The 14,730-nt window shown below is 44.3% G+C and overlaps 1 protein-coding gene across 1 annotated transcript in view; it reads left to right on the top strand.

The window, feature by feature from the left end:
* LOC103189620 (potassium/sodium hyperpolarization-activated cyclic nucleotide-gated channel 3) overlaps positions 1–10,809 on the top strand; it is a 114,970-nt gene extending 104,161 nt beyond the window's left edge. The window contains exon 9 of the mRNA XM_042343141.1: positions 9,212–10,809. Within this exon, the coding sequence (XP_042199075.1) occupies positions 9,212–10,809 (1,598 nt within the window). The remainder of the gene's footprint in view (positions 1–9,211) is intronic.
* The last annotated feature ends 3,921 nt before the right edge of the window (positions 10,810–14,730 follow it).

Raw genomic sequence — 14,730 nt, 5'->3', positions numbered from 1 at the left:
TTTCGCCCACAACTATACAGTCAATTCACTTTACAGTATATTCTGTGAAGCGCTTTGAGACGTCTAGAAGACGTGAAAAGTGCTATATCAAATGCAAGGATTATTATTATTTATTATTATTGTCACTGTCGTTCATTATAAATAGGAATGTCTTGCCTTCAACCGAGACGGTGTTATTAAAAGTAACCATCGGAAGAAATGTGAGTCCTATACATAAATGGGACCTGAGTTGCATAGTGTACCGCAAGTGACAGCAAGTCTGGTTAAACGTATTTCAGAATATCAAGAGGCTAGGATTTACTACATTTCCAGACAGCACGGTGATAAGATGGATTTCATTGCATTTCAATAAGGTTTTATTGAGTCCGCAATACTTAGATTGGTTTCGGTTTAACAATGGAAGCCAATAGCCCAGCCGTTTAATGCAGCTGCTGCCAAGTGACTGTCCTGAGAACAGGCTGCCTTGCCGTGGCTCGAAAAATCCTTCATCAATCCTTCACGAGTCCCATAGTGTAGTGGTTAGTACGCTCGCCTCGCAAGCGCAAGGACCCAGGTTTGATTTCCAGGCAGGGTGAAACCTTAGGCAAGTTTCCTTACTCCACGCGCTTCTGTTTACCTAGCAGTAAGTAGGAAGCCGGTTGTTAGTCAATTGGCAGATCGCTTTCCAGGGATTATCATCCCTTCCCCCAAAATAATTTGGTCACTCAACCCACGACTGTTTGTGGGACGCTGCTGTGCACAATTGGCTGCTGCGTTTCGCCCACAGAATACACAGTCAACCCACTTTACAGTATATTCTGTGAAGCGTCTCAATGATGTGATAAGGCGCTACATCAAATACAAGGATTATTATTATTATCAATTGACTGCAGTAGTGCAAGGGGATATGCATGCTGGGAATTTTGCCGAGATATTGGCTTGGTTTCAATGTTACAGGGCAGCTTTAACCCTTGGAAAGATGCGTCAAACAGATTGATCGTGAATGTGCGCTCTCGCGGAGGCTGAGTGGGGCACTAATGGGTGCAAATTGGCTGCCATGTTCATTTACAAAACACAGTCACTGCACTGTACATTAATTCCTGTGTAGAGCTTTGGGACGTCCTCCCGACATGAAAGACTCTGCATCAAAAGTAAAAATTCTTCTTATTAAAGTTAGCCGAGTGATGAAAACACGCAGGGAAAATAATGTAAAATGTTCTGCTTGTGAGTGAAAGCAATCAAGGCTGTTTGTTTGACATTTTAAATACAGAAGCAAAACTGAGTTTGTCTCGTTTTTAGATTCTGTTTTGAGATGAGCCACTTTAAAATGCTCACTTGTTTGACCGGAAAATAAAATACCGTGACTGGTGTGTCAGCCCGGCTCAGTTGGTAGCACTCTCGCTGCTGAATCAGAAGGTTGGGGGTTCAAGCCCCACTTTGAACTCATGCAGTCTAGGCTGACACTCTGGTGCAGTGCTGTGGGGAGCGCTGCATTGGTGGGGTTGAGATGTTAATGAGATGAGGTCCCATCTGCCTGTTCAGTGGACGTTAAAGATCCCAAACCAGTGTTGAAAAGAGAAGGAGTTTCTCCCATGTGCTGGCCAACAGGATAAAATAGATCGTTCACTTTGTGGCTCTTTGTGGGATTGTGCTCGGCGCAAATCGGCTGCGGCAATCTCCTACAAAATACACAGTCATTACACTTGATAACAACAACAGCAAGATTACATTTATATGGCACCTTTCACGTCAGGAGGATGTCCCAAGGCCCAATAAACTCCTATGAAGCACTTTGAAATGTCCTCCCGATGCGAAAGGCTCTGTGTCAAACACAAGTATAATTACTACTATTCAGATATATCTATTACGATATGAGAACACGGTGGTAGTTAATTCATATGGGTCTCATGAGTGAACCAAAGGCAGATGTTGAGAATCAAATCATTGCAATAACTGAAGGAACAGGAGATTTGGATTTTATTGCCAAAGAAGCTGACATTTCAGGACATTGGATGGGGATCATTAGTTTTCTCAGAGGATATTTCACAGACCTAGTTTATGACGGTTAATTGGGAGCTGACCAGCTGTACTTCATTCTGCACTTTTCCCCCAAAATAAAGATGATAAATGAATGAAGCAAACTTAAAACTTTGGTTTACTGTTAATAATAATTAAAAAAAAACTTTTTATAATTGTGTTTTTCATGTTGAGAGGATGCCTCAAAGTGCTTCACAGGAATTAACTGTACAGTGAAGTGACTGTGCATTTTTTGTAGACAATCGTGGCAGCCAATTTGCACACGGCCATGTCCCACAAGCAGCCATGAAGTGTGTGGCCAGTTTTATTTGGTGGGATTGTTGGCCAGGATACCGGGAGAAATTCCCTTCTCTTTTCAGATAGTGACATGGGATCGCTGACATCCGCTTGAAAGGGCAGACATCTCATCCGAAGAACTGAATGTCTGAGGTTTTGTGCTTTTGTGCTCCAAACAGATCTTCCAGGTGTACATCCAATGGTACAGACGAAAGAGGGAATATGTATATACATAGATATAGAATTACAAAGAACTTTACAGCCTCGAAATAAGTCCAACTTGTCTGTGCCGTGAGCTTCAATCTCCCAATCCCCTCTCCTGCACCGTTGTATTCCCAAATATATATGTCAGTGCTTTGGGACTGCACTGGAGTGTGCTCCTGACATGAAAGGCGCCATAAAATGTAATTTGTTGTTGTCGGAGTATTATTATTATTTCTCCACAATGACTAACCCATCTAAGATGGGTTAGGACTAGATGTAATTTTAGGCTGTATATTTGCTTTCAACAGAAAGGGGACAGCGAGCAATTGATTGCTGATATGTAACCTTGGATGTCAGGTGAACTCGCCAAATTTGCTCTTGCGTTTTCATCTGAAACCTTCACTTAAATTTCTGCCTCTGCTTTGCAATTTTGCATCTCACTTCCCAGATGCAGTAGCCAGCAGTTCCCTGATTGTCAGTAAATGCGCTGACCTTGGTAAAACTCCATTATCAATTCAACCTCCAAAGTCAGTCTATTTACCAACAATCAACAATCACCTCCTGTATTTTATTTGTTCCACTACGTGCTTGGCTAACGCTCCAATACAGTGCTGGAGTAGAGGAAGGGAGGGGTAGCACTGTATTGTCAGAGGTGCCAACCTTCAGATGAGATGTTAAACTGAGCCCCTGTCTGCCTGTTCAGGTGGACGTTAAATATCCCGTACTACTATTCGAAAAAGAAAAGGAATTTCTCCCAGTGTTCAGGCCGGCTATGATTGGCCGTTCTTTCAAGTCTGTTTGCGGCACTTTCTGTGTGACAATTAGCTGCCACATTCGCCTACAAATACACAGTCACTACACTTTACAGCGAATCCTTGAGACGCCTCACCGACATGATAAGGCGCCGTGTCAAATGCAAGGATTATTATATTGTTTTATTTTCAGCCCAAATTCTATGACAAATCTTCCAGACAAATCTGTGTGTGTGTGTGTATGGAAGCGGGGGGGTTGGAGGGGGAGGAAGGGGAGAAAGGAAAGGTCCCAAAGAAGGAGAAATCAGCCACTTATTCCAGGAAGATCCTAATGGTCTTCATTTCTCAGAGTAGTCAAAGCTCAAAACTTCACAGCTGACTGTTCTATTTGTGACATCTCATCAATAATCACTTAAACTTTGCAGCCTTCTAATTTCTTTTTAATCCAGTGTGTGAATGATTAAAGACCTCAGGTAAGGGGGTTTTGCACTAATCTGCCTGCACTTGGGACAACTAATTTACAGCAACAACAACCTGCATTTATATAGTACCATTCGCGTACATTAATGTCTCTGAGTATTTATAGTGGCAAGCATGGATGCCGAGGGGGGAAGGGAAGTGAGATGACCATAGGCATAGTCGAAGAGGTAAGTTTTTAGGTGCAATTTGGAACAAATTGGTTAAAATCGACAAAACATTAAACTTTGCCCTGTAAAGAGCTTTGAGACATCCTCCTGACGTGAAAGCCGCTAGACCAAACGTAAGGATTTTTCCCATTATAAACTGACTCAAAAGTGAACAAATTGTCACTTCTTAATTGACAAAAAGTCAAATGTCAGCGGTTCGAATCCACTTAATCCAGAATTCATTATGTGACATTCTCAATCTTGTTGAAAGATCTTTATTATCCGGTTTCATTTGCCGGCTTCTGAGGTGTGATCGGACTAGACAACAATTAATTTGTTTTGCATTGAGGCAATTTGAAATTCTTGAAACAATTATAACTTTATCAACTGAAGAGATTGCCTATTAAAGGTGCTGTGTCGTCAGGAATTTCTGGCTTGCAAGGAACACACTGTGGTCGGAAGCAATTGATGGCTGACTCAGATATATAAAAAAAGAAGGATCTTCTCTATTTACAGAGCCTTATCATGTCAAAAAGTCGCAAAGTGCTTAAATAGTAATTAATATTAAGTCTCATGACGTTTTTTTGTGACAGTCATTTGTACTAACACTATTTGTCACAGTCCTGATGTAGTTGACCATAGATAATAAATATTAATTATCCTTGCATTTGATATAATGCCTTATCGCATCATTGAGATGTCTCAAAGCGCTTCACAGAATACCCTGTAAAGTGAATTGACTGTATATTTTGTGGGCAAAATGATAAAAGGTAATGCTTATGTTCCTTTTGGGGAGGGAAAGCGGGGTCTCCTAATGGCTGAGTTGGCTCCAAGGGAACGTGGTCTTGGAGCAGAACAGCCATTGGGGCTGGGATTCTTGGCTCCTGATGATCCTGCAAGCCAAAGCTCTAACTGCAGGGTGGGCCCAGTTGGACAAGCACCAGAAGCGTGCCAGTGTTCACAATATTTCACACTGGGTTTAGCTAGTTAACTCCGGCAGCACACTTTGTGGTCCCCAAGCCTTGGCTCCTTCCAACCTGTGCCTGTACCCCCTGGGATTAGGTAAGCAAGGTGCATCCCTTAGGGGACAGAGTGTACATTTCATATCTGACAAATTAAAATATTCATACATATGCAGATTTCCCAGTGATTTCAGTCAACCAAATCCTTTCCTGATGCTAATACCTCCACTGTGCCTACCTACTCCAGTCCCTTTGCTTGTACCCTTTTATAATGATCCTTTGAAATATTCATCCTATTCCACTTTCAATTTACCTTCAAGTAGGCAGTCACTACACTTTACAGTAAAGTCATGCAAAACCCTTTGAGACATTGAGATGATGTGATCAGGCACTGCGTCAAACATTGTTATTATAATATTATTATAGGAGCACATTACACACAATGCTATATTTATCTAATAAAGCACATCATATTCCATTGCTGTTAGTCATATGAATAGTTGTGCGCAATTAAAGTGTTGTGTATCTGTTGCGATCTTTAAAGCCAGCGCAGAGAACTTCAGGATTAACCGCTGCTGAAAACACAGACCTCATTTACCACCATTAAAACCGGTCGTGTTCGTGTGCAATCTCTACTTAAGTACTTAAATGCATTTTGTTGTTCTTAAATATTGTGCACTTTTAATCTGCACTTAAGGTTTCTTGGGTGGATGCCAGAACATAGATAAATCCCAGAACAAGCAGGTTATTAGATAAGAGAATCTCATTGAAGTGGTTCCTGTATTCCAGTGTGCATCAGAGGATGTCTTTCTATGGTAGACATGAGGGGGCTGACATACAATCAGATCAATTCCGCTGAAGAAGAATTTTGCAGGAATGCATTACTCTTTTAAAATAGCATTTGATTGATCAGACCTGGATGGTATGGTAAAATACAAGGGTGTACTTTCGTTCCAAGACATGGTTTCTGTCCAGCTTCGTTCACAAGATCAAAAAAGTGTTTCAGGTCGTCTCACCCCTCGCGAATCCCTGCCCTACCGTCTTCCCATCACAGCATTGAGCTATTTCATAAATGTGTCTTAACCTCTAGAACTCGCTCCCTCTAATCTTTCAACTGCCCCTCCTCGCCTTTCTTTTTGTCTTTGAACCCCCACCTCAAAGCCTTGCTCTTTGACCATGCCTTGGCAACCTCCTCTCCCTTACTCGCCATCTAACTCCATCCTCGTAAAGCCCTCCAAGACTTTACCCTACATGAAGGGGGCTACATAAATGCAAGTTGATGTTGTTGAGTCCAGTGTCTTGGCTTCTACACCCTTCATAATAGTAGGCTATGATTTACCCTTGATATAAATGAATACTTCCCAGTGTTTGCCCTAAATGTGCCCTTCGTTACCCAGAACCTGTGACCCCTACTGCCGGCATATCTGAAAGTACAAATTACTGTGCTAAAATCTGTCTAAAAACATCTAAGGATCAGGGTTGTGCACAGGATATGATATTTTTGCTCGGAGTCAAAGTTTTTCAGCATTTCTGCAGATAACACTTTGTGTTAATTCTTCCCTTACAGAAGAAGTTATACCCCAGTTCTAGATTTACGTAGCATTTCAGAACATCCAGACATTACCTCCAGCACCCAACCCATGTTAAGGGCGCTATATAAATGCAAGTTGTTGCAAATGCGAGTTATTATTGTCAAATCATCCAATTCAGTTTTAATCTTCTGTGGATTCCTTAAAAGAAACTTACAGAACACTGGCTTCAAAATTAAGATTGTATTTCAGAAATTTCCAAATTCTGGATGTCCTAAAATGCTACATAAATTGAGTCAATCCAGATCCAGGTGGGATTTCAACCCCACTAAAGTGCAGAATTCATTGAAGTCGATGGCACTAATGGAATTCAATGTTGATTTTTTTTCCACCCATTTAGAACAGTTGGAAATCCACTGAAAGTAAAATCTCCAGGAGAATAAAGGATTAGTCAGCCTAACTAATTACGAAATCCATCAATACCTCCAGTCAATAGGATTATTGGAATTAAAGCATTAATGTGTTGTAAAAGATTGCGATTATACAACGTTTCAAATATCCAACCTGTACCAGAATTGCCAAATTGAAAACAAAAGTTGTGTTGTGTCTGAATGCAAGTCTCACTCGATTGTGCATCGACTTTGCCGTACAATACTGGGAACGTGGGTTACCATTAAAAGACCCAGAGCTTAATCTTTCAATTGTGCCGTTGAGAGGATTCAAAACAATTCAAGTCCAATAAATTCTGATCTGACTGCCTGCGGCTGCAGTGTGCTTTTGTGCTGAAATAGGGTTACTCCAGCAGATTAAATTAATGTGTGTGTGTGCTGTCCTCAAAGCTGACTTCAACCCATGATTATAGTGATCTCCTGTAAACCTACTGCTCTGATCGCTTTCTCATGGCCCCCGCCCAACCTGCCACTCCATTGATGTCCACGTTAGGAACGTAAAATCAAAGGAATTGTTGGATGAAAAGAGACCAAGATCAATCTAGTCCACCTTCTATCATCCTGCTTCAGTAATGGAGATGTTGATAGCAATTAATTCTGTATGGATTAGTCTACCCTTGTGCTGCTCCCAGTCTCTGGAATTCCATCCCCGGGTCCCTTCACCTCACACCCTCCCTCCCCACCATTAGCACCTGCGCCTCTGCCCCCACTCTGGAACTCTATCCCTCAATCCCTCTGCCTCATGCCTCTTTCAAGTCCCGTGTTCCTGTTCGACCGTGCCTTCGGCCATCCTCCCTCCACTAACCCCCTGCCCTCCAACTCTTCTAACCTCAACTTCCAGCTCGGATCCAAAACCCCTGATCGTCCAGTGCCCTGGGATGTCTTTCCGACGTGAAGGGCACTCTACAAGTGTAATTTGTTCTTGTTAAGGCCTTTCTTTGTGATCGCACTTTTCCCTCCCCCACATTCCATAGCCATGCCTTCCACTCCAGTTAGGCACCCAGTCATGGGAATTGCTTTGAAACATCTTCGTGATGTGAAACGCGCTGTATACATGTAACATTTGTTGTATAGCAAAAGAACAATGTGTCGGTGCCCTCATTAGACTGTTCCCACTTGTTGGTGGGTCCATACCAGAGGGCATAAATATAAGACAGGAAGTAACAGGGGAATTTAGGAGGAACTTCTTTGTACATTGAGTGGTGAGAATGAGGAGCTCACTGCCGAAAGCTGTAGTTGAAGCAAAGAGCATCAACGCATTTCAGAGATAGCTTGCATACTTGAGAAGGGAATAAAGGAGGATAGGAGGGTGGTAGAGGTTTGTAAACAACAGCATGACTGTTAGGGCCGAATGGCCTGTTTCTGTCTTGTAATTCTAATATAACGTGATATTTACGAGTTTAATTATATGACGTTGACAAGTGGACTTTCATTTATTCAGTTTGTTCTTGTAGCTGTTGCAATATTTAATAGGACAATCTAACAGCAGATCTGGTGGTTTCACATTGTGAGTTAACAGACTGAATTAGCTCAGTCACCTCTCCAGAACATGAGATAGGCTTCATTCCTTTCATTACATTACCCAGTCTGATGCCATTTAGTCAGAACACCTTGAGAATAACACAAACTGAATGTTAATTTGTCTAGTTTGACTCTTAAGCATGGTGACTGGTTTCCGTGTGTGTCAGATTGACCACAAACAAATAGCATAAGGACCTGTTAATTCCCTAATATGTGTTTATGCACGTTTTGTTCTCCTGATTTATTGTGAATTACAATAGTAATAACAATCCAATAATAAATAATTCATCCATTTGATGCAGCTCCTCAATAATAATAATTTGATATAGTGCCTTATCATATCGTCGAGACATCTGAAGGCGCTTCACAGGATATATTGTGAAATGGATTGATTGTGTATTTTGTGGGCGAAACACAGCAGCCAGTTTGCGCACAAATAGTGTCCCACAAACAGCGATGGAGTAAGTGACTGATTTTATTTGAGGAACTGTTGGCCAGGACATCTGAAAACAGAAACTCCCTTATCTTTTCGAATAGTGCTGTGGGATCTTTAACGTTCACCGAAGTAGGCAGACGGACTTTGGTTATCACGGTGTCAAAACGTCTCAATGCGCTTGACTGTGCCGTGTAGTGACTGTGTAGGTGAGGGGCGAAAACCGGTTTGCAGCCCGTTTGCAGATCCGACCAATACAGTTTTGGTTTGCGATCGAGCAGCAGAAAAACCCAGGAGGAGATGCTGGCACGCTTCAGTTCATCGACTGACGCATGTTCAACAGTTCTTCAGTTCATCCAGCGCCGTGGGACGTCCTCCCGATGTGAAAGACATTATACCAATGTAATTCTATAATTTTAAATTGTGTCCTTTCCTCCACGCAGGCAAGAAGAACTCCACTCTGCTCCACAAGGTCCAGCATGACCTGAACTCCGGGCTCTTCAACTATCAGGAGAAGGAGATAATACAGCAGATTGTACAGCATGACCGAGAGATGGCACAGAACATCCAGAGGCCACTGCCCACCGTTTCCCCGCCAACCCCCGTCATCTGGCCACCCTTGATCCAAGCCCCATTGCAGGCGGCAGCTGCCACTACATCAGTGGCCATAGCGCTCACCCATCACCATCCTTGCCTCCCTGGGGGCATCTTCCGACCACCGATATCCATCCTCAGCTCTTTGGGGCAACAGTCCTGCCAGACCCCAGGGGAGGTGAGGAGAAACCAGACCTCAGCTGGAGCTCCTACCACAGATTCTTCCGCAGTCGGGTCTCCATGCAGCACCCCCTCCCACCTCCACACGCCCTGCCCAGAATCCCCCCAGGCCTCATTCTTCCACCCCCACCAGCTGCTCGGGGGCTCCTCGTACAGCGGCCTGGGGCTGGGCTTGGGGCTGAGCCAGCTCCCGCCACCATCACCCAGCTCCCCCCCCACCAGCTCGGCCTACCCTCACGCTCGCACGTGTCTCAGCGGGTCAATGTTAACACACCCTCGGCAGCCCAGGTCGGCCACCTCCTCTCCCACGCCCTCGGGAGGACATCTCCAGCAGTTCATGGCCAGCGTGCTGCAGCCCACCCACCAGCCCAGCTCGCCTGTGGTGGCCCAGCTTCACCCGCCCACAGCCAGCTCCTCCCCTCCTCAACTGAAGCATCTTCAGCCCACGTCTAACTCTCCTCAGGCGGGCGGGGCTCCGACTGCCTTATCAGGCATTGCGCAGTCGCCAGGACTTCACCTGCCCGTGCCGGCCAGCCCCTCGGCTAGTCTAAGCCAACTGCCCCAAGCTGGCTCCCCTTCGGTCAGTCTAAGCCAACTCCCACAATTCGGCTCCAGCTCTCCGTCGGTGAACTGCAAACTCCCGCTCGGTGGTGGGTCAGGTCTCCAAACCAACACCACGGGCCACTTGTTGCAGCAGCCAAGCAAAGCCAGCCACATGTCCCCCGCTCCCATGTCCACCCTGCACCGTTCGGGAACCTTATCTCTGCGCTGCACCCCCACGGGGTCTTTCCAAGGCCAGGCAACGGGGAGAACGCTTCCACGTGGCTCGCCTGCTGTGTCGGGTTCCCACAGCTCGCTTCTGATGCCACAGACTCTCTCCCTGAAGGGCGCACCGGCATTGCAAAGAGGATGTCTCACACAGGACATCAAGATGATTTCTGTCTCTCAGCCACTGCTGCCCCAAGGAGTGGCCCAAGCCCTGAGTCGAGGAAGTCCTCCCTCGGTTAGGGAGTCCTTTGGTGGTTTGACAGCTTCTTCTAAGGCGGAACAACTCAGCAAGCCATATAGCTCCATCCCTGAACGTATAACTCTCTCACGGCAAATGTCCTCAGGGGCTTTACCGCAACCACAGGGACAGTTGTTTGGAGCATCTGCTGCTACCTTTTCAGCTACGATATCTAAAGACCAGACTGTGCCCAGAAAGGGGTCAGTAACCTTCAGTTCTGACCTGGAATCCATTCAGTCTAAACTCCCTTCAAACTTGTGAGGTTAAGTACCGGGTGACAAAGTAATCCAATTTTAATATATATATATAATATATATATAATATATATATATATAATTCTGCTGTGTTTTTTCTTCCTGTATAACTTTTTTAGATGACCTAGAGCTATAGTTTTGTCACATTATTTTATAAATTTTTCATACAAAGGGAATGGATTATTGATAAAATGTCTAAGCTGCTGCAGATTATTATGAAGAATCACCTCCTTCATAGTATCAGAACCTATTACGGTATGATATAGGGCCACTAAAAGTGTAATTTTTAAAATATATATATATATATATCTATATCTATTGTTTGTTCATCTCTGAAAGCTTCATTAAGGTCCAGATTTAGAAGCAGTGTTGAGAGATACCTCTGGAATGGATGGATGGAGAGAGAGAGAGAGAGGGCTCAGGGTTACTGCAGGTCAACCCAATATAATAATAATCCTTGCATTTGATATAGCACCTTAACACATCTCCGAGATGTCTCAAAGCGCTTCACAGAATATACTATAATGTGAATTGACCGTGTATTTTGTGGGTGAAAATGACAATATATAATCCTCTTCTCTTCAATATATGATCCTCCACTGGCGATACTCTGTTCTAAGGCTCTATGAGTTGCTGGACAAGGTGATGTACGTGAGAGCTTGATTTTGATTGACGTCCGGCATTCATAACCATTAGAGGGTCAGGTTAAGGAAGGTGAGGTCTAATTGGCACGTTATTTAAAATAATTTTTAGGCATTAAAACTGGGGGAACGGTGGATAGTTTCAGCAAAAGTGGAGCTTATGTGAGTATCTTATTAAGCTCGTGATTCACTATCGGGTAACATTACGATACATCTCTCTAAGAGTCTGGCTTTGAAGCTGTTTTTTAAATGAGTCCTGGCCGCAACCAATGTTCGTGCTTAAAGACACACCTGCACTACTGCACTATTCTACGTAAGGGCTTTAGAAGATAAATATTTGGATGGAATGGAATGTTGGTTTTAATGTTTGACCCTTTGACTTTAATAACACAGACCATCTGCGAGAAGTGTCGTATGAACCACCCATCAAGCCGGCCTCTGCCAACACTACTTTATTGTACATGTATCTTTTTAATCTCATTGTCCTCACCTTTCCTCTCTATCGCTTTACTTCTCTATGGCATTTATCTACCTCCCTTTCAAGCACCTCAATCAATTCTCTGTCAGGGACCTTCTAGGACAATGCGTTCCACATTTTTACAACCCTCTGTGTGAAGAGGGGTAGAGAGGAATAAACCCCAAAAACGCCCCCAAGGGCACAGCACTCACATTCTGTTAAATGTTGTGTTAACAGGGAAAATTGGACCCAGACAGACACAAACAAACACACTCGCTATAATCCTTGCATTTGATAAAGCACCTTATCACGTCGTCAAGACATCTCAAATCACTTCACAGAATATTCTTTTTAAGGGTTTATGTCTCCACTTTGTGTCCACAAATGGCTTCTCCTCCAGCCCCCACACTGTCACGTGCAACATTCCTCAGGGCTCTATCGTCCGTCCTCTCCTCTTCAACCTCTATATGCTCCCTCTTGGTGACATCATCCGCAGACATGGGTTCAACTTCCACATGTATGCGGATGACACCCAACTCCACCTCTCTGCCTCCACTCTCGACCCCAGGACCACTGATGTCCTGACAGTCCTGGATGAGAGCTAACTTTCTACAGTTGAATGTCAGCAAAACTGAGGACCAACTGATCGTCTCGCACCAGCGCCTCCACACCTCAGGTGCTGTCAGCATTAGCATCCATGGATGGACACTTCACCGAGCCAGTCAGGAACCTAGACATCTTGTTCGACCCTCAACCCTCCTTTCTCCCCCACATCCATGCCATGACTCGCTCTGCCTTCTCCCACCTCTGCAACATTGCCCAACTCTGCCTCTGCCTCACCCCTTAGATCGACGAAACCTTCATACGTGCTTTCATTGCGACCAGGTGCGATTATACCAATGCCCTGCTCGTCGGCCTTCCCAACTCTTCCTTCCACACACTGCAGATCAACCAGAACTCTGCAGCTCGTATCCTCTCCCACACCAAGCTCAGTGACCCCATCACACCCACCTTCGCCTGGCTCCATTGGCTCCCCTTCCCTCAAGGCCCTCCATGGCCTTGTCCCCTCCTACTTCTCCAACCTGCTAACACCTTATTAACCTGTCCGCTCCCTCTGCTCAACATGCTCCATGTCCCCCGCCCGTCCGGCCCCACCATTGATGGTCGGGCTTTCAACCTCTGTTTCCCCACCCTATGGAATTCCATCCCACATTCCCTTTGCCTCGCTCCCTCCTTTGCCTCCTTCAAGGCACCCCTCAAGACCTTCCACTTCGACCGTGCCTTCGGACACCCTCCTAACCCCCACCCTCCCTGCCCTCCATCCTCCCTGATCCCAAACCCCCACCTCCAGCTCGGGTCCTAATCCCTAACTGTTTAGTGCCTCCCGAGGTGAAAGACGCTTTACAAACGTAATTTTATATTGTATTGTATTATTACCCCCAGAAAGTGAATTGTCAATCGACTAACAACCGGGTTCCTACTTACTGCTAGGTAAACAGAGGCGTATGGAGTTTCACCCTGCCCAGAAATTGAACCCGGGTCCTCTTGTGCTATGTGTGCAAACCAAACGTAATATCTGTATTCAGTGGACAGACCATCCTGATACCGTGCAAGAAGAAAATGACCTTTGGTGGAAGCAGAGGGAGGAGAGGGGATAGGAAACCCAGTGGAGAATCCACAATTTTCCACAATTTTCCTGGTGTCTTCTCTATGAAGGTAAAGAGAGAAAGGGGAATAAATTGGGGAGTGTTTGCAAGATGTCGTGATCATCTGGGATTTGGTTGGGTTGGGACTAACTCGGTCTCTTGTTCTAACGAGATTGTTCTGAACAAATAAATATAAATATAACTAACCCACAGAACAAAACTGATGTAGATTAACAAAGAGTATGACCGCATGGAAACAGATCATTCAGCCCAACTTGTCTGTGCTGTATTCATACTCCACATGAACCCCACTCCTCCTATTCCCCCTTCACCTATACACTTCTGTTCCCTTCTCCCTGATGTATGTCCCAAGTCTCCTCTTAAATATATTGATTTCTGTTACATCAACAACAGCTTCCAGCAGTGAGTGCCACATTCTCATCACCCTTTACGTGAAGAGGTTCTTTCTAAACACCTCCTAAACTCCCTGATAAATCTGCTAATACAATACACAATTACATTTGTAAAGCACCTTTCACGTCGGGAGGACGTCCCAAGGCGCTAATGCCTATTTTGTATTTACACCCGCTCGCTTTGGTCACCCCAACCAGTGGAGCAGCTCATCAATATCTTATCAAATCTTTTCATGATCTTCCCATAGAGATATGAGGGAAGTTTAACATGATGTATCTGCTTCCACAAAAGGTAGCCAGCTAGTCACTTGACCCGAGAAGTAACCAAAGGTTAACCATTAAGACAGGTTAGCTGACCATCTTTTAATGACCCTCATTCTGATTCCCCAATATTGAAACCCTAGCTTCAGATAAATAAATGCAAATCTAATCTTTTTATGTTGAAATACATATAAGAACGACCGGTTTCATTCACCTCTGTGGGTTTGACTGAGGACGCTCTGTTTCATTATTACCGTGCACAAAATGATCAAAAGACCACCAATGAGAGTAAAAACCAAGCAAGCAGTTTATACCTAGATCCTGTTTCACCAACCAACAGCTAGAAGGTAGTCTGTCTCTTAATTAGTCCTTAATCACATAAGAATATGTTATGATGTTCTTCTGTCATTTAGGAAAGAGTGTAAAGAATTACTTATTTAAAATGCTCTTTGTTAGTTTGCTTTTTGCCTTATTCTGCAATAGAGGAAGTAAGTCAGCCGGTGGCGTTTG

Source organism: Callorhinchus milii, unplaced genomic scaffold, assembly GCF_018977255.1.
Source record: "Callorhinchus milii isolate IMCB2004 unplaced genomic scaffold, IMCB_Cmil_1.0 Scaffold22, whole genome shotgun sequence".
In the NCBI taxonomy this organism is placed as follows: Eukaryota; Metazoa; Chordata; class Chondrichthyes; order Chimaeriformes; family Callorhinchidae; genus Callorhinchus; species Callorhinchus milii.
Note: the sequence above shows the minus strand (reverse complement) of the source record. Positions and strands in the feature narration are given on the sequence as shown.